Source organism: Brassica napus, chromosome A9 (genome assembly GCF_020379485.1).
Source record: "Brassica napus cultivar Da-Ae chromosome A9, Da-Ae, whole genome shotgun sequence".
NCBI lineage: Eukaryota > Viridiplantae > Streptophyta > Magnoliopsida > Brassicales > Brassicaceae > Brassica > Brassica napus.
Genome location: NC_063442.1, coordinates 6,713,298 through 6,732,270, shown reverse-complemented (window position 1 = coordinate 6,732,270; position 18,973 = coordinate 6,713,298). Strand labels below are relative to the sequence as shown.

General features: G+C 30.6%; 3 protein-coding genes across 4 annotated transcripts; 1 reads left to right on the top strand and 2 right to left on the bottom strand.

Moving 5' to 3' along the window:
* The first annotated feature begins 4,139 nt into the window (after positions 1–4,139).
* Positions 4,140–5,730, top strand: LOC106399912 (zinc-finger homeodomain protein 6-like). Its single transcript, XM_013840359.3, has one exon. It carries the CDS (start codon positions 4,811–4,813, stop codon positions 5,606–5,608), a length of 798 nt encoding a protein of 265 aa, XP_013695813.2. The 5' UTR covers positions 4,140–4,810; the 3' UTR covers positions 5,609–5,730.
* Positions 5,731–7,501: 1,771 nt separating this feature from the next.
* Positions 7,502–10,547, bottom strand: LOC106399901 (ATPase family AAA domain-containing protein 3). The gene is made up of 8 exons (XM_013840349.3): positions 10,187–10,547; positions 10,020–10,115; positions 9,499–9,609; positions 9,102–9,411; positions 8,883–8,973; positions 8,472–8,802; positions 8,240–8,388; positions 7,502–8,156 (listed from the first exon to the last, which is right to left on the bottom strand). Exons 1-8 carry the CDS (start codon positions 10,457–10,459, stop codon positions 7,628–7,630), a joined length of 1,890 nt encoding a protein of 629 aa, XP_013695803.2. The 5' UTR covers positions 10,460–10,547; the 3' UTR covers positions 7,502–7,627.
* Positions 10,548–15,229: 4,682 nt separating this feature from the next.
* Positions 15,230–17,392, bottom strand: LOC106357813 (transcription factor HBI1-like). 2 transcript variants are annotated; one of them, XM_022710385.2, is made up of 6 exons: positions 16,530–17,392; positions 16,251–16,451; positions 16,035–16,169; positions 15,883–15,954; positions 15,656–15,796; positions 15,230–15,561 (listed from the first exon to the last, which is right to left on the bottom strand). In XM_022710385.2, exons 1-6 carry the CDS (start codon positions 16,917–16,919, stop codon positions 15,505–15,507), a joined length of 996 nt encoding a protein of 331 aa, XP_022566106.2. In that variant the 5' UTR covers positions 16,920–17,392; the 3' UTR covers positions 15,230–15,504. The 2 variants fall into 2 exon arrangements, with proteins under 2 accessions (XP_022566106.2, XP_048595602.1); XM_048739645.1 differs by having other exon boundaries at positions 15,656–15,790; positions 16,530–17,191.
* Positions 17,393–18,973: the final 1,581 nt, after the last annotated feature.

Here is an 18,973-nt window from a genome sequence, read left to right as displayed (position 1 = left end):
TTAATCCAATTTAAATTTCATTGCACCAAAATGATACTACCCAATAATACTATTTTCTTCTTCCCTCTCAAGCTTTTGAATATTAGTATTTTTTTTTGTCAAATTGACTATTATTTCTTTTGTATATTTTCAAAACAAAATTGGTTTAGATTTCCCCGAACGTGTGGCCGCTAAGAAGAGCATATGGGATGGGACATGTCCCACATGAGCATTCATATAGTTACATGTATCTAGAATGACAATTCAACTGATTATAATCATTAAACTCATTTAATACTACAGTAATCATATATTATTATTATCCAGCAATACAATCATCTTTTGTTTCTCCGTCAAGATCCAGTAATCCTTTTGGCTCCCTTTTGGAGAAATCAGCATTGACTAAAAATATTTTGTTGTTAACTCAATATTCGATATCTTAAATAAAACAAAGAAATAAGATGATATCTAAGCCGTACAGAATATTAATTTATCTCTTTCACACATACTTGATAATTGATATAATCTAATATTTTATAGTGGCATAAGAAATTAATAATGGTTGATTGAAAGTTTAGTAGACGATATATATTAATTAGAAGGAAATTAGAAAAAATGATACTCCCTCCGTTTCACTAAGATAAATGTTCATAAAGAAAAAATTGTTTCACAAAACTGTTAGTTTTGTGTTTTCTATAAAAAGTGGTGAACTTCAATAAAATTAATTGAATTTATTGAATTACTATTAGTTAAAAGTTATTAAAACTTAAAAATTACAAAAAAACATACATTTATTATAGTGATTTGATGTATTTTTTTATATGTGTGTAAAAACTAAAATCTATCTATGTAGAACGGAGATAGCATTTTCTATTTTTCTCTTATTTAATTACTCTTTTTTTTTTAATACTGAATTATTGAAAGTAAGATGAATACATACAATTGATATCTCTGAAAAGGAAACCGTAACATAGGAAGTATATTTCTCGCAAAAAAAAACAAAGAAAAGGAGTAAACATAAATCTTTAAAATAAACTAAAAACCAAAATTTATAATAGAATTTACCATTAACAACTGAAGATTAATTCAAATCTCGCAATAACTGAAAAAAGTGGAATATGATACAACAATGTTATAATGCATATATGCTCATGTGCGCATGTCATGTGGAACATCATTCGTCCTCTATCTTTCTTTTTCGTTTTGATTTTTAAATATTTGGCTTCTCACTTCTAGAGATTCGTCCCTTCCAAGTCTTTTCTGTGTCTCTCAGTGTAGCAAAGTTTTCTGAACCCTGGGAGCTGCATTCTCAAATACGAAACCGGTTAAACAATGTATCTATTGGCTCGGAGTGCATGTCTCAAATGGCGATATATGTTTTAAAAAAAAAACATAATTACTCTCTTTTCAATTTACATTAAGGATCTGAATGGTAAACCCGATTTTAATAATAGAAACGGTGTGAAAAATATTATTGTAGGGTGTATCTGCGGTTCATGTGTTATATGAAACAAATGCAGTTTTAATAATGTACCTATTATTAGCTCAGAGTGCATGTAAAAATGGTGATATATGTTTAAAAAAAATAATTACTCTCCTTTCAGTTTACATTAAAGATCTTAATGGTAATCACGATTTTAATAATGGAAACGGTGTGAAAAATGTTGTCGTAGGGTGTATTTGCAGTTCATGTGTTATATGAAACAAATACAGTTTTAATAGAATAAACGATGTAAAATAAAGTTTAATTGATAAAAAATTTACAATTTTTGTTAGACAATATTAAGTAAATATCTTTTGGTTAAAAATATTAAATTATTATTATTTAAAATTTTAAGTAACTAAAACATATCAAATAATAAATTATTTAACGTTTAATATAAGTATACTTACAAAATCTACAAAAACAAAAGTTCAAAACAGATGAAATCTGTGTGATTGATTTTAATGTTACATACGAATTGGTTCGCTTTTATATTTTACCTTTGTAAAATTGACGTGTGTTTTTACTTTTCAACATCTACTTCATTAATTTAGAATCCTATTTTTATCTACAATTAACAAGTTATAGTAAGATCACTTAAAAATTAGTTAATGTGACATATTTAATTATTTACATTAATAATAAACTAATTATAAATTTGAATTTTTTTAGAGAGAATCTAACAAAATCTTAGTTAAAATTTAAATATTTTTTTAAAAAATAACATATTAATTAATTTATAATTAGTAAGATATTCTTATTATAAATAAATATTAACTTAATCCCATAATGTATATTACCAAAAATTTAAATATTTTTTTAAAAAAAATAATGTATTAATGTAGTAACAAAAAATTCAAAATTAATGTAATTTTACAAACTCAAAAATAGTAGTGAAATTTTTTAAAGTTTTCTTGACAAAATTTAAAATTTTGAAAATAAATTTTCAAACTCAAAACGATAATATTTCAAATTTGACAAAATATAAAATCATGTATAATAACTTTTTGAAATACACCACGAAAAAAAGAAAACTTAAAATTATAATATTCAAAAATATCCTTGATCAATAAAATGTACTAAAATAATATTGCTATATTATTTAAACAAAATAGTGTTTTTACCTTTAAATCCCATAAAATGCTAAATAATACATGTTAAAGTATTTTTTTTAAACACAACATGAAATATAAATTATTTTAAACATATTTGTTTTTTATAATATAAATAAATAAAATTTTAAAATGTATTATAGCAAAATGTATAAATTAAATAAAACATATTTTGAAGGAGAATATCTATTTGATTATTTCATATTGTTATTTTATATACTTAACTCAAAAATATATTAGTAAGTAATAAAAATTAATAACAAATTAAAATATACTTAACAAATCACTATATATTAATAATGCCGAATAAAAATAGAAACAATAATATTATGGAGTTACATAATATATAATACTAAAATAGAAATTATATATTTAAAATGTTTGTAATAATATTAAATACATTTTTAAAATAAAACAATATCCGCACGAACGTGCGGTCTAAAATTTAAGTATAGAATAAAATCAATAACGCACAGCACACTACTAGTTTTGGTTGATTGGTGACAAAATATACAAATACTGTCCGACTTTCGTCAATACCGCAGTTACCGTTTAATACCTAAATTAATTAAGTTGAAATAATTTTTACCCTTTTCCGCTAGTCACTATTTTAAATTTTAATGGAGTAAAATTAGTTGTGTTTATTCTTGAAATGTGGAGAAAAATTATTTTGCGACGGATTTAACTCTATTTAAAAAAAATTATATACTGGATTTATTTTTTTTCTTTTTCATATTTCTCTAGTTACTATCGAAACAAAAAAATACATTTATTGTACTATATAATTCATCAAAATAACAACATTTATTCCACTTCTTTTTCTTTTCATCCCCTTTCACCTAATATTCTTATTCAATTTTACTCTCAAAATCTTCTTTTAACATCACTCTCAAAAATATCAATCAGACCTATATTTTCTTTTCACCTAATTTCACATATTTATTTTATTATTATTATTATTATTATTATTATTATTATTATTATTATTATTTCCAATTCTTCTATATTAACTACTAATCGCACTCTAAATATAGTATTCACTCCAAATTGTGTTTTTATTTTTTCAACAAACAAATGAAAAAAGGAATTTTGCATGTGTTGATTTATTTTTTTTTTAAATAGAATATATATATATATCTTTACCAAAATGAGGAGTGAAATATAGTACCAATATTTACGTAAAAATGCGTTTTCCTCATTTCGTAGCAAATTTTTCTTGACCAAAAAAAACGTTGCAAATTTGTTTTTTTTCATCATTGCTTCAAAAAAGCATTTATTAAGTTCTTACTGCGGTGAAAATTTCTCTTTAAAGAACCAGTTCACAAGGGATTACTTATTTACTTTATTGTTCTTTATAACATTTTAGATCTCAGAACCGACATGCTTTTATTTCAATTCATAAAAGAACATGGATGCAATATTTGGCCAACATTGATGATACGAACTTTACTTATGACGCTTATTTTACCATAAGTCTTTTTCTTTTGTCAACCTTATTTTACCATAAGTCACTATGGCATCAAACTATACTAATCGTTAAACTTGCAGATATTGTAATTAATTAAAAGAATAAGATTTTATCACTATTGCGACCAATGTGCGGACACTGTATGATAGAGAAACAACGTGGCATTGTCTGCTACATGTCCACATCTCTTGTTTGGTAGTGGACTGTGTTATTATTGGCACAGACCAAACCCACTTCCTTTCCCATTTCATCATTAGATTTTCTTTCTCTCTTGGAAATTGATGGGCAATAGGAAACACAATTTCAAATTCTCTCTCTCTCCTCTTATCCTTCCACAATAATCGATACCAATAGTGTCTTCTGAGCCTCTTTCTCTCTCCTCTTTTCCCTCTTCTTTTCTTGCAGGGGTTTAATCGCTTCTTAAATCGGTTTAGATCAACTTCTCCTTTAGTTTAATTCCTTGTAGACTTGAGATTAGTCTAGTAGGTTTTGGTGGGGTATCACAAAGAGTAGAAAAATAAATAAAGATGAAGTCAAAGTCAAAATTTTAAAAGGTTTGGACTTTGAACAAGATATTTATCATCAGCTTCATCATGCTATCTATATAGCTTATGATTAGCTTATGAGAAGCTAAAGCTATGATTATTTCTTTAATCAAATAGCTAGGGCTTTGGAGAGAGAAAGAGAGGTTAAAAAAGGTTTTAATCTTTGTTTAAGAAAAGGTTAAACAAGATTAGGGTTCCATTTCAGAAGCTCAAGATCAAGTAAATGGAGGCTAGAGAGAAGAAAGATAATAAAATAGAGATGGAAAGACGACAATCATCAGCTAACCAAAACATTCAAGATCATCGTCTACCTCCGTACACTTACTCCCAAACCGCCGACAAAGAGAAAACCACCACCAAAAGAAACGGGTCGGATCCTGATCCGGATCTGGATACCAACCCTACTTCTATAGCTCCAGCTCCAAGGTCATACGCTCGGCCTCAAACAACTTCTCCGACAAGGAGAGTGAGCTATAGAGAATGCCAAAGGAACCACGCGGCGAGCTCCGGCGGACATGTGGTCGACGGTTGCGGCGAGTTTATGTCATCAGGCGAAGAAGGCACGGCGGAGTCACTTCTTTGCGCCGCATGCGATTGTCACCGGAGCTTCCACAGAAAAGAAACCGACGGCGTGTTCGTTGTCAAGTTCAATAGCTTTGGTCATTCGCAGAGACCTCTCATTAACCGCCACGTGTCTCCGATCATGATGAGCTTTGGTGGTGGCGGAGGAGGAAGAGATCCGGCAGAGTCATCGACGGAGGATCTCAACAGGTTTCATCAAGCTTTAAGTGGTAACGGAGTGGAACAGTTTCAGTACCATCCCAAGAAGCGGTTTAGGACAAAGTTTAACCAAGAACAGAAGGAGAGAATGTTCGAGTTTGCTGAGAAGATCGGTTGGAGAATGAACAAGTCGGAAGATGAAGAAGTGAACCGGTTTTGTCGGGAGATTAATGTGAAAAGACAAGTGTTTAAAGTTTGGATGCACAACAATAAGCAAGCAGCCAAGAAGAAAGAAACGTAAGAGACTTTTTATATATGTACTGTTTGTTATAATAAATTGATTTTAGAGCTCAGTATAATGATTTCTAATTTTTACTGCTTGACCTTATGTCCTTGGTTTCTTTGAATATTTTGGACGCTCCATCTTTGGTTTTGGGTGTGTTTGTCTTCAATATTCTCAACTGATCCCTCCATTGCTTATGTTGCTTTGTCTCTACCATACTTCATTGTACGTTCACCTTTATCCGCTGCCATGTCATTGGCCCTCTTTGGCTCCTTCATCGGCTTCACTATTCTTCTTCGTCACCATTCTGATCACATCGCCTCAGTCTTGTATTTTGCATTTTGAGCCTTTTTCGTAAGCTATGTCCTTCGCATTGCTTGCTTTTTTGTAAGCAAAGTCTTTGGCCGCACCTGCCTTCTCATAGGCCATGAACTTCACATTTTCGGCTTTCTTGATCGTACCCAATGTCCTTGGCATTTCCCACTTTCTTGTAAGTCATGTCCTTCTCATTACCCACCTTATCATCGGTCATGTCATTCGCAAATGCCTGGCTCTTTCATATGCCATTTCCTTCGCATTGTGCGCCTTATCATAGGCCATGATCTTTTGCATCACTAGCCTTATCATAAGAAAAATCTCTCACGTGTCCAGGCTCCTTGTATGCCATTTCCTTCGCATTGCGCGCCTTATCATAGGCCAATGTCCTTTGGAATATTGCGCACCTTATCATTGGGAAATCCTTCACATTTTCGCTTTCTCGTAGGCCATGTCTTTAGCATCACCAGCTTTGTCATAGGCAAAATCCTTAGCGTAACCTGCATTGTCACAAGACAGTCGTTGACGTATTAAGTGCACGTGTTGTAAGCGTAGTTTTTTTTCATGTTGGACGGTATTGAAAGATCTACAAGAGCGTCATAAATCCAACTGTCAAAATTCAATACATCATTATGAAGATCTAGAAAATATTTGATATACATCAATATCTTAATAAGAATATAAAATTTATTATAATTTATAATATATTGTTTATATTACTTTAACGATTTATGTTTATTGATCTTTATATAAATGCTTATTCACTATAAGAGTTAAAAATACTTTTTCGATTCGTATAATACTTGTTTCAATTTTTAAACTCAATCTACTGTCCGGCTACATTTTCTGGTTCCTTTTTCTTGCTACCAAATGCAATAGTTTAAACGCGTTACCTCTAAATTCATATACCAACTACAACCAAATTCGTGCAGTCGTGCTTATTCTCCAATGTAGTGTCCAAATCTAAACATGATACATTACCAGCTTCACATAACAAAATGAGATAACATCGAGAATCTTTATCAACGTGATAAGTTACAAATATATATATATATATATATATATATATATATATATATATCAACGTGATGGGATGGATGGATGGGTGGGAACGTCAACGACTGATTTGGGCGAGAAGTGGGTTTCAGAAATTACTAACGTGATAATTTTGTCGCCGACGCAACCAGCTCATGAAGCGGCTTGTCTTTAGCGTCTTGAACAGTCTCCGTCTCGCCGGCGTTCCCTTCTGCTAAATAAGTACCAGCAGTGCCAAATCCCGATCTTATGTCCATCATATCTTTAACAGAAGTTTCGTTTACGGATCAAAATTTCTTCAAATTTGCTTTGACCAAAAGTTTTGTTGTCTTTTAATGTTTAGATTCTAGTTTCAATGTCCTCTGAAGTTATCAAGTTATAGAGAGAAGTTTGTAAAGCAGAGACAGAGATCTTTTTGAGAAGCAGTTACTGTTCAACACGTGGTGTAACTAGGTTACGTGGCGACCAAACATACGGTTTTGTTGAGGAAGTGTCCCTGCATATTCGCCACGCATCTTATGTGTCAGGGGCCCTGACTCGGGGTTGTCTAAAGCGAGTTGATTAGACCAAAATAGAAAATCTAACCAATTTCAAAATCAACCGAATTTGAACCGGTCTCTGAACAATGTCGCTGTTTCAATTTGTTTTTATTAAAATCAAAACTTGTTTACCATACAGAAGCATTGACTAACCGTACAGAAACGATTGGTCACCTTCGGTCGCAAGTCTGGCTCTCTGGTGGTGTTCTTGGATCTTATAATCCACAATCTCTTCAAAAAGCTGTGAATCCAAGACGCAGTCTGGTCGTCCGTACACCGCAGCTTGAACACCAGCGACAAGCTTCGCAATTTCACGACCAGAGAACCCTTCTGTCTTTCTCGCAGCATCTCTGATCACTTGGTCTGTTAAGTCTCCTTCAACGGTTATCTTCTGTGACTGCTTCTTGAACAAATGGCTCCACTTCGTGTTTGCGTCTTTCTTGTCTTCACCAGTTAGGTACTTGTTGAGATAGAGTTTAATGAGCTTGAAGCGCTCATCTTCACCAGGGAGCGGAAACTCGATAACTTCGTCGATCCTGTCGGTGACTGCACTGTCGAGATCCCCTGGTCTGTTTGTGGCCAGGACCAGTACTATGTCCCTTGACTGATCACCTGTTCGAAAGAGCAACGCGTTCAGAGCGCTGCGCTGAGCCTCGCTCATATACGTGCTGTTACGTCTGCAATAAAACGATCAAGAATTTGATAAAACTATTACATATAAATATGGACAGGCTTTCAAAAAGAAGCGAGAGCATCTTACTCGCATAGGAAAGCATCAGCTTCATCGATGAAAAGCAGTAAGCCTTTGTTTGATTTCTTAGCCCAATCAAATATCTCATGGATTTTAGTAACAGCCTGTGCACCCAGTGGAGCAACATCTCCTCCTGTCATCATAGCATAATCAAGACCCTGCAGGAACAATATAATCAAACAGGTGTTACAAGGTGAGGCCCAAGTATATAAGACCAAGGATGAGGAAACAAATAGCTTACCGACTTCCGAGCAATCTCTCTGGCCACCATAGTTTTACCGGTACCAGGAGGACCATAAAACATCATATTGCGGAATGGAGCTTGATGAGACTTAGTATTCGCTGTGGCTCTAGCAAGATGCTCGATTCTCTTCTTTAGAGAAGGATGGAGAACTACATTATCAAGGGGGTTTTCTCCTTTTGCAGATGCAGCTTTTCCAAACTTGGAGATTTTGTTTTTATACTGAGACACTGAGCCTGCCCACGGAAACCTACCCATGGAGGATTCTCGGATGAGTGATGGCTGTCCAAGTATCCGGTTAATGTAACCCCATGTAACTCTAGCACCCTCTCTGTATTCATAAAATAACCATATAAGAAATCTACAATACGCATCTTAAATCACAGCTATATGTAGTTAGGAGATGCATACCGCGTTGTGTAGACCCCGGCGGCTAATGCTGTAGCTCCTCCAACAGTCATAATCAGCTTACTTCGGTCAGTTAATAGAGCCTTGACTCCCCCTGTCATGTTTCAAGAAAGCAACGTTATTATCTTCTAAAATATTACTCAGAACGTTACTTCTTTCAGAACAATCTACGCATAACAAGAAGTGGATATATCTAAGGAACAATGGTTATAAGTTACATACCTTCAATGTGACTGAAGGTAGTGTTGATTGCTGCAAGCCATTTCTCCCTTTCGCCATTGATCCTATCAAGGAGCATTCTTCGATTCTGCTCCTCGGTAAGTTTGGCTTCGTGAGCTCGGCCTTCAGCCTCAGCCATGGCTTTGACGCGAATCGTTTCTCGCTCAAGTTCAGCTCTCTCTTTCTCAGTCTGGCGCTGCTGCGCTTGAATCTGTTCTTCCGTGGCGATTCTTGCCTGCTCTTTCCGGGTAGAAGACTCCTCTTGCATCTTAACCAACTCTACATTGTGCCGTCTCTGAGCTTCATGATCCGTCTGCAAATGTTCCAATTCAAAGACTTTCTCAGTAAAGTAAGATACTTTCAACATTTAAACATATGTTCGATGTTTTCTTGATCTTACCTGCAGTCGCTTCCTCGCCAACTCATCTTCATATCGAAGATTCTGCGCTTTTGCTTGTGCCTGCTGCTGCAGTAGATTTCTCTGATCCTCAGCCAATTTCTGCTGTCTTTCCTGCCCCCATTCAAATCCCCATAAAACAAATCATATATGTAGCTTTCCGGCTTAAAATGTTTATATACACAATAAGAAACTTAGATACTGCAACCAATGTGCATCATAACAAAGAGCAATAGTTAGTCACTGTTATTAGAATAGCATAATTTTAAAGATAATAAAAACGTTCTAAAGAGAGAAAATTCAGAAGAATCAACCGTACTAAGGTATATGTTCAGTTTCACACGCATATATATAACTCTTAACATCAACCAATGTGCAGCAAAACTTTGAAGCAGGGAACAAAGAGACAAAGGATTCCAACATCCTAGATGAAACTTAGAGATGGTACAGTGAAAGCAAAGCCAGTCAGAGAAACATAGTGTTCCATTAACATCAGCTAAACCTTCATGTTCAAAGTTACTCACAATGTCCTTGCGTGCTTGAACAGCTTCATTATGCGACTTATCAGCCGCTAATTCAGCCAAACGAGTCTTCTCCTGCTTTCGCATTAGATCAAACACCTGGTGAGCACAAAAAAACAAAGTAAGCAAACATCACAATATCCTTAACAAGAGAAGAGACTCATAATCACCTGTTTGGAATGAGGAGACTTGTTGATTTCTCTAAGAGCTTTAGCGCCTCTTTCCAACGACTCAGGATCGAAACCAGATCCTTTACGTTCATCCGTCTCCGGTTTCGTCTCCGGTGAAGGCTGATCGGTTTGAGATTCCGACGGCGTGGAAGAGGAAGAAGAGAAGAAGGGAAAGCGAAATCGAGAGTCAGCGTAGGCTCGGTTCGGAGACATGGACGCTGAAGTGAAAGCAGCCGCGATCGCCGCCGCAGAACATAATCTAGAAGCAGCCATTGAATTCGATTATGGTTTAGCTCTGGCGAGACGAGCATAAACCCCCACACGGTGGCTAGGGTTTAAATGGTCTTTTCTCTATTTCTTGGTCGTGTGACATTTCCTCCTAGATAGAAAGTAATCGAATCTACGATGGGCTGGGCTATACATTTGGGCCCGTATTTAGGCCCAATTGTAAACTATTCCCAGTGTAATATTTGACTTTTTGGTAAATCGTTTAATGAATTCTTGTTTTTAACAAAAAAAACATTTTCAGTCCACCAATAGTTGTTACATAATATATTCGATTGCAAATTTTTATTCGATTGGTATCGATTCCAATAATATAAGATATGCAACTGCGCTTAAAATAAAGAAAAGTAAATTACATTTCATATGAGTAAGAGTAACAAATGATTTTTATTATGGAAACATTTTTTTTTTGTAACTGAATTATGTAAACATATTAGGTCCATGTATACTCTAACTTAGGCACATCTTGACCATGCGTGAAGTAAATCCCATCTTCTCTAGCATACCAGTAGTTCTTTTTACCATGATCAAATGCGCCACTACCACCTTCAAATGCCCTAATCATTACAGAAGGTCCACTTGCCTGGCGAAATGTACAATCAATTTTATTCTTAGGAATAAATTTATCATGAAAGCTATAGTCATCAGTTTCTCCTGGTTTTAGGAAAAAGGTGCCAATCTGATCACCATTCCATTTACAAAAGATTTGGAGGTCGTTTCCTGGATTAAGAGAGTTATTTAAGTATATGTGGTTTTTCGCAAACAGTTTGGCGTTACCCAATTCAATAGACAATGCGATGATAAACAAAAAGCACGAGAAACGATTCATCATTTAGTTAATCAATGTTTTTTTTTTGTTAGGGGTGATATGTATTTTTTAAATAAGATATGCCAATTTATACAATGATGTCTACACATATACACACACATATCATAAATGTATTTTGTTAGAATAAGGGTGAATTGATGGTGGTCAAAGTGACTTTTGGTTTGTTTGGTATTCTACTTTGAACTTTTAATTATATATATTTTGACTATATTGTTAAAAATTAATTTAAAATCTCACTATTTAAGAGAAGTACTTATCTGGTGTCAATAATCTCTGGTTTGATTGTTTTCTATTATTCTTATTTATATATTATCTACTAAAAAAATTGGTCCAATGAATACTATTAAAACAGAAGCGCAAAGTTGCACCAACTTAGTTATAAATGAAATATTTTTTAAAAACTATACAATCTAATTAATATGTCAATTACATTATTTTATAGTCTCATACATTTATATCTATAACAAAATCACCATACAATCCCACCTTATCATTTATGGTAAGTGATTAAATGAATTTATTATTAACAATATCATTTTTAAAATAAACATTTGTTATGGTAAGACTTTAATACACCCTAATTTATGATGTATGTAGTTATCCTCCTATATATCTTATATATTAAAACAGAAGTCACAACTTTGATTGATGTGTGATTTTTTTAAAAAATGGACCTAATGGACTTATTCATAGAAAGTCATGTTACATTTAATATCTAATCTTATCATTTAAATTTTAGGTCTACCATAAATTTTTATTGGGCTATCAATAATTGGATTTAAATAATAGATTATCTATTGGATTTATAGATAATATAACTTAAATATATATAATTTAATGTTGTAATACTATACCTCCATATGTTAAATATTTAAATATTTGTCGATGTTAACTTTTAAAATTATGAAGATTTTTTTAAAATAAAAAAAATCATATTATCTAACAATGATTAATATTTACTACCTTAAACCAATGAAAACAAATTTTAAACTATATATTTTATTTTAAAAATTAAACAAAATATAAATGTTTAATTATTTACTCGATAATATAAATCTATAAAGCGAAAAGTTTAATTTTTTAAAAACTTTCTAAATTTGTGAAATGTTACAATATTTTTGAATATGACAGTAAAACAATATTTTACTAATCTTTATATATATAGTTATGATTTTAGTAATGAAATAATAGTCCAAAAATATATATATAGAAGAAGATACAAATATATGTGAAAGTTTGAAACAATCTATTCAATGAAAAAAATATACCGTAAATTTATTATGTTTTAAAAATTGATAAACACATATATTATAATATATACCAATTTAGAATTGAAAATAAAATATTTATATAAAAATAAATGATACAGAAACCCGTGCTATTGCGCGGATCGAGATCTAGTATATATATACTCCCTCTGTTTTTTAAAGATGAATGTTCTAGGATTTTCAGCTTATTAAGAAACCATATTAAAACTTAGTTATTAATGCATAGTTTTTTGTAACTTTATATTTCCTATATTTTTAAACCAATAGGATTAAAAGAAATGTAATTAATATTTTTGAAACACACAATTTTTCATTATTAATTGACAAAATATGCTTTGAAAACATGAAAAATACATCTTTTGGAAACAAAATATTTTCCTAGAACATCCATCTTTAAAAAACAGAGGGAGTATATTAAATGAGAAGTCACTTGATTGACTTTTGTTTAGGTGTCAATCATAGAGATAATTTAAGAAAATTGTTATAATTTGATTGGTTGAAAGATATTCAATTTTTTTATTATTTTAGTTAGATCTAATATAAAAAGTACGTTTAGAACTAATTAATATATGTTACCAAATAGTCTAAATGATATTACAAATAATAATTTATGATAACTAATTGTCAAAATTATTGAAAATGTATGAATGTTTGATTAATAACTTTTTATATTTATATACTTCATAAAATAATTAGTATACACAATTTATAGAAATCAATATAATGATTTCATATTTTTATATAAACTATTATATTCGTATATAAAGAATTATAATATTATTAATGTATTATAATGTCCATATATGTCTTATAAGTCATTTAAAATTAAAACAAAATTAAATTATCTATCATAGCTTTTATCTTAATTTTAAATTATTTATATTCGTTTATAAAACATTTTATACAAAAAATATTCTCCTATATATTAAACGAAAAAGTCACTTAAGTGATTTTTATTATGATTTGCTTGGTCGGATTTTAATTTTATTTATTTTAGTTTAGATTTAAAATAAAAATAAATCTAGAACCAATTAATATCACTTGCCAAATAATTTAAATTATACAACAAATAATGATTTATGAAACTAATTGTGAATTTATATAAAGAATAATAACATTTGACCAATTATTATTTTTATTTATAAACTGAATAATAAAAACGAATGGAACGTTTTATGATTTTTAATTATTTAATTAGATCTAAAATCAAAGGTAAGTCTAAAACTAATTATTATCACTTGCCAAATAACCTAAGTGATACTACAAATGATAATTAATGGTAGCTAATTTTCAAAGTTATAGAAAATGCAAAAATGTTTCATCAATTCTTTTTGGATTTATATACTACATAAAATAATGAAAAAAACAATTTATATAGTGATCGATATAATGATTTCATGTTCATATAAAATATAGTTGTATCTATAATAATTATTAATTTTTTATAATGTCCATATATGATTCATAAATATTTAGATTTTGAAGATTGAGAAAATTATATTTAATGGAACAAGTGAGAAATTTCATTTAAAAACATTTTGTATTTAAGTCAAATAATATAGTGAATAAGGTAATGTTATGATTGAAAAGAATTCTAAGATGCATTTTTGGTTTATTGATTGTATTTTTTGTATTAATATTTAGAGAGAAATAAATATTTGGCAATAATATGTAAAAATTAGAAAACATTAGCAAAATTTTAGTAAAAAAAAACGAAATGATAAGGAAAAAATGATAAAAATGCATAATATGTGTTGGTAAAGTTAATGTGATAACTACATATATAATTTTACAAGAATTTATTATTAATAAATATTCATATTTTATTTTTACATCAAATTTATAGAAACTTTACGATTGATTTTGAAATTATTTGAAGTTAAAATTATATTTTTAATGTTTTTAATTATTATTCGAAATTTATGACATTGTATACATAATATATATTTTCATACAATACTTATATCCGTGAATTCGCAGGCAACCACATAGTATAGAAAGAAATACATTAATAAAACTTTTCTATGTCACTTTATAGTATTTATATTGGTTGATTATATTAGTCGACCTAGTGGTTTATACTATATTTTCAAATTATATTAATGCCTCATATGTTAATAAAACGTTTATATGTTATTTAAAGACTTCACATTGGTCGACGGTGATATATGTTTCACTGTACTATATTAGTTTTAATGATATTGATGCTTTTTCTTCACACATGCATGTTAATAAAACTACTTTGTATGTTATATTATATAGATTTTATATTTGTCAGATTTTTTTGGGTCTTTTAATGGGTCAATTAACGTCGAGTCACAGATTAATGGCGGATTTTTAGATTTTTATTGGGGTTTATCAGTTTTTAATTGAAGATTTTTATTAAATTTAAACCGGATAATATACGGCTCACCAGGTTACCAGTTCAACCACCGTTCCGGGTCATATATGAAAATGAATAAAACTAAAAACACATATATATATATATATAATTATTTTTATAACATAAAACTGTAAATCAAAATTCCAAAGTATTTAATACCAACTAACATTTTTTTTATTTAAAAATCAAATCATTATAGCTATTAATATATCCAACAAGGAATTGTAGACTTGTTTTTTCTTTCAGACATGAGCCATGACACATATCACGCCCCTATAAAAACTTTTAAAACTTAGTATTTATTTACTCTCTTTCTCTCTCTATATTATTTTACAAATTAAAACAAAATTTATACAAAGAGTAGTGGTTACAAAACCATTAAATTTGATATCTCATTTTCTTTGGTTTAAATAACAGAAAAGGGATCAAAGGACAATGCAGAAGCTGAATTTGTGTTCTTCGCGAAATTGTCACTTTGATCAGCATATATAGTGCCTAGTGGAAATATATTGTTCTGATTTTGGTGATGTCAAGTTCGTTGCTTCAATAGATCTTATCTTAGTATTGAAGCAAAGAGACTCTGTGACTGAGTTTCCCAGCTTTCAGATGGCTGAAGCAAAGAGATATAAGAGACATGTTACTTCCCAGACAAGTAACAATAACTTAGAATAAACGGAGAAGTTTTCACATTGATAAATTCTTACAGCGTCAATAGATGTTTGGTTTGGGTTTGACACTGATAGATTTAGAGATCCTTGCTGGTCTAGTGGAAACAATGGTACATCAACCATTACTGATGGTTTTGAAGCAATTACCACTGGAAAATTTGTAAAGTAAGCCTGAAACTGAAATTTCATAGTGAAATGGAAAAAAAGTTATTATGATAAGTTCTTGAACAAGATCTTGAGGGTCTTAGAGAGAGTAATTTCACCTGCTTTACAGATAAATCTTCCACAGCAAGCTCGAGTTCTGGGTTTGTGACAGCAAGTTTCATCGACAAGAACTACAAGAGTTTGTCACTTTAAAATAAGACTTCTAACTTTGGTTAATGATGAAACAAATGATCTTGGTTTCATTACTTACCTCAACTTGTCTCTGTAGAGACTGAACATAATTGATGATCTCATCAAGCACACCAGCTTTTCCAGTGACTGTGTTGCATCCAGGGACAAGATCTTGCAGATATTTCATCTTCTTGCTTATCTTTTCTCTTCTTGCCTGCAAAAGCAAATATATTTTAAACCCTAGAATTGTCTTTACCTTGGTGCACAAGAAACTTATTTGATACACTTATTTTACCCTTTCTGCTAAACTGTGTCTGTCTGTGGCTTGCCCTCGACGAGCTCTCACGTGGATATAATCCAATTTCTGGATCTGTGAAGCTCCCTTTGATGTCTCCTTTGAAGTGTCTGAAGATGCTTCCTTGTTACTTATGTTTGACTCTCTCTCAGCCTCTACTTTGATCTTCTTCTCTGTCTTTTCCTCTTCCCTTGTCTTGTCCTGAGACATAATTATATCAGAAAAATAAAAACCCATGTTTCAAAACATACTTTCAGACAAAACTATGATCAAACAAACCTCTGATTTTCTCTTGTTTTTCAAGGAAATAGCTCTGTTTTCTTCACTGTTCTTCAACATAACCCCCATTGTATCCGGTGGATGTATCTGGCAACTACTTGTTCTTGAAATGCAGCCATCCATAGCTTCATGTGAATGACCAAAACCCATGTTATAGTTTGTTCCAAAACCAGATCCAACCATTTGAAAATGACTGAAGGTACTCTGCAACAACTCATCATTGTTGCTTCCGTGGAATTGAAGTATCTGAAGAAGTTCGGGTGAATCATTACTGCTCAGAGACAAAACTTCTTGTTGTTGATGCTGTTGCAGCCATTTAAGCATTTCAGGTACAGACATGTCCGCGTAGCTAAAGGACAAGCTTTCTGGAGAGACAAGACCTTCCAACATGTTGTTCTCTGCAGAAATCTCTCAACTTGTATTAATGTGTATAGTTTTAAAAGTGAGACAAAAAGTACAAACAAAATATAGAATGGGGAAAAAGGCTCTGATTTTTTTTTTTCTTGTTGTGTGTTGGTTAAAGCAAAAGAGAATTTTCTATAAGTGTATGAAGAAGTATCAGATTTAGGTTTATGTAATGTTTTTGGGTAGGTTGCTTAGAAAAGATGAAAGAAGTGGGAGAAACTAATACATTGAAAAAAAAGCTAATACATTGAAATCATTCTTCTTAGCTTTAAATAGAAAGCATCATTGACCCACACACAGAGTCCCCTACTTCTTATGTTTCCTACCTTCCTTTCTATAGTAATTTCATTTAATTATTGGTTACCTCAACTAAACCTCTAGACATAAATACTCCGTTACAAACTCAGAACGGTACCACAATTTTTAATGCATATACCACACACTACATAAAGTCAGAAACATTGAGCAATAACGGATAACTTTTTTATATAGATATATATATAGGTCCATATATATATATATATATATATATTGATGATAAGGAAGTTATAGACCATGGACCCGTAAGTTCTAGAATGAGGCATAAACCATGTAATTTAATTTTCTTTTGAAGAGTAGATTTTGTCTAATGTGAATCGAACATGTGACTTCTAAAATCTCTACATTTTCTATAACCAAATAATTTTACACACTAGACTAACTCATTGTTGTAGGCTTGTAGCAAAACATGTTTAGACGTTTGAACTGAAGGAGCAAAAATATAAGATGAGAGTCAAATTATACCATGTCATTATCTTAATGAATGTGACATTTAAACGGATTTAGTTAGTATTGGCGGATAAATCTGGTCCAGTGTCTAGACACTTGACTATGACTAAGGATCAAGAATAATTTGCATAAAATAGTACTCCTCCGTTCCTAAAAGATTCATATTATAATTTGTTCACACTTATTAAGAAAACATTTAAAATTGTATTTTTCAATATATTATTTTTCTTAATTAATTATTTCCAATAACTTTTAACCAATGAGATTTTATTAAACATAATTGTATTTTTTTAAAGTACAATCTTTTCATTAATTAATGTATTGAAAATATAAAAAATGTATTTTTTTGAAATAATTTTTTTTTCTAAAAAAATGGATCTTTAAGGAATAAGGAACAGAAGGAGTAGTAAGATTCAGTATCTTAGGAAGATTGGGACATAAATTGATTAACGTACAGGTGGGGAGCAAAGAAGGTGAGAGGAGAAGGTGTGGGTCTAAGTGACATACCCAACACCATGTGGGCATGTTTTTATGAACATTTGGAGGTTCTTTATCCCCTTCTTGTGTGTGTCTATGTTTTTTTCTTTTCTTTTGCCCTTTCAAGTAGATAAAAGGAGCTTATTAGGAAAATGAACGATGAAAGAGACCTTAACACTTATGGTATTAGGGTTGGATGGTTTGACTATAAGATAGTCAAATTAATGGAATTTAGCTAAACACAAATTTTTAATGCGATAGAAACTCATTTAATGAAACTTTTAATGCGATAGAAACTCATTTAATGTTTAATAAATTGAAAAATATTTCTTTTCCAAATTAGACCAATTTAAAATATGATAGAATCTGATAAAATAATAAGATAAGAATTTTATTTACCTTATACAAATATGTAATCTCATTATTAAATAACAAATTAAAGATTGTATATACCATTTAAAAAATATTTTACTATTTTCTTAAAATAAAATTAGTTTATTTTTTTTTCTTATTTCAAAATTATTTTGATCTTATTTTTAGGAAAATATATAAAATGAATTTATATTTTAAAGCATATATCTCTAATACATTAAAGCATTGAATAATTTAATAAAAGGTAAAATCTATAACATTTAGTAGATATATAAAATCATTAAATATAATATAATCTTATTTTAAAATAAAAATCTGAACATAAAAATTATTTATATTTGTAATATTATAAACTCATACATAATATAGTTCTGTCTTTATTAATTTATAGAGTTTGCTACATATTGACTAAAACTTTAAGC

Bases quoted from the DNA above. Each gene is read 5' to 3' on its own strand.
- LOC106399912 (XM_013840359.3), top strand. From the start codon at position 4,811: ATGGAGGCTAGAGAGAAGAAAGATAATAAAATAGAGATGGAAAGACGA.
- LOC106399901 (XM_013840349.3), bottom strand. From the start codon at position 10,459: ATGGCTGCTTCTAGATTATGTTCTGCGGCGGCGATCGCGGCTGCTTTC. The intron at 9,610-10,019 runs GTGAGTAACTTT...GAATGGGGGCAG, and splicing joins TTCAAGCACGCAAGGACATT to GAAAGACAGCAGAAATTGGC. The intron at 8,157-8,239 runs GTAAGATGCTCT...GTTTTATTGCAG, and splicing joins GCTGATGCTTTCCTATGCGA to ACGTAACAGCACGTATATGA.
- LOC106357813 (XM_022710385.2), bottom strand. From the start codon at position 16,919: ATGTTGGAAGGTCTTGTCTCTCCAGAAAGCTTGTCCTTTAGCTACGCG. The intron at 15,797-15,882 runs GTGAAATTACTC...ATGAAATTTCAG, and splicing joins AAGATTTATCTGTAAAGCAG to TTTCAGGCTTACTTTACAAA. The intron at 15,562-15,655 runs GTAAGAATTTAT...TCTTTGCTTCAG, and splicing joins ACCAAACATCTATTGACGCT to CCATCTGAAAGCTGGGAAAC.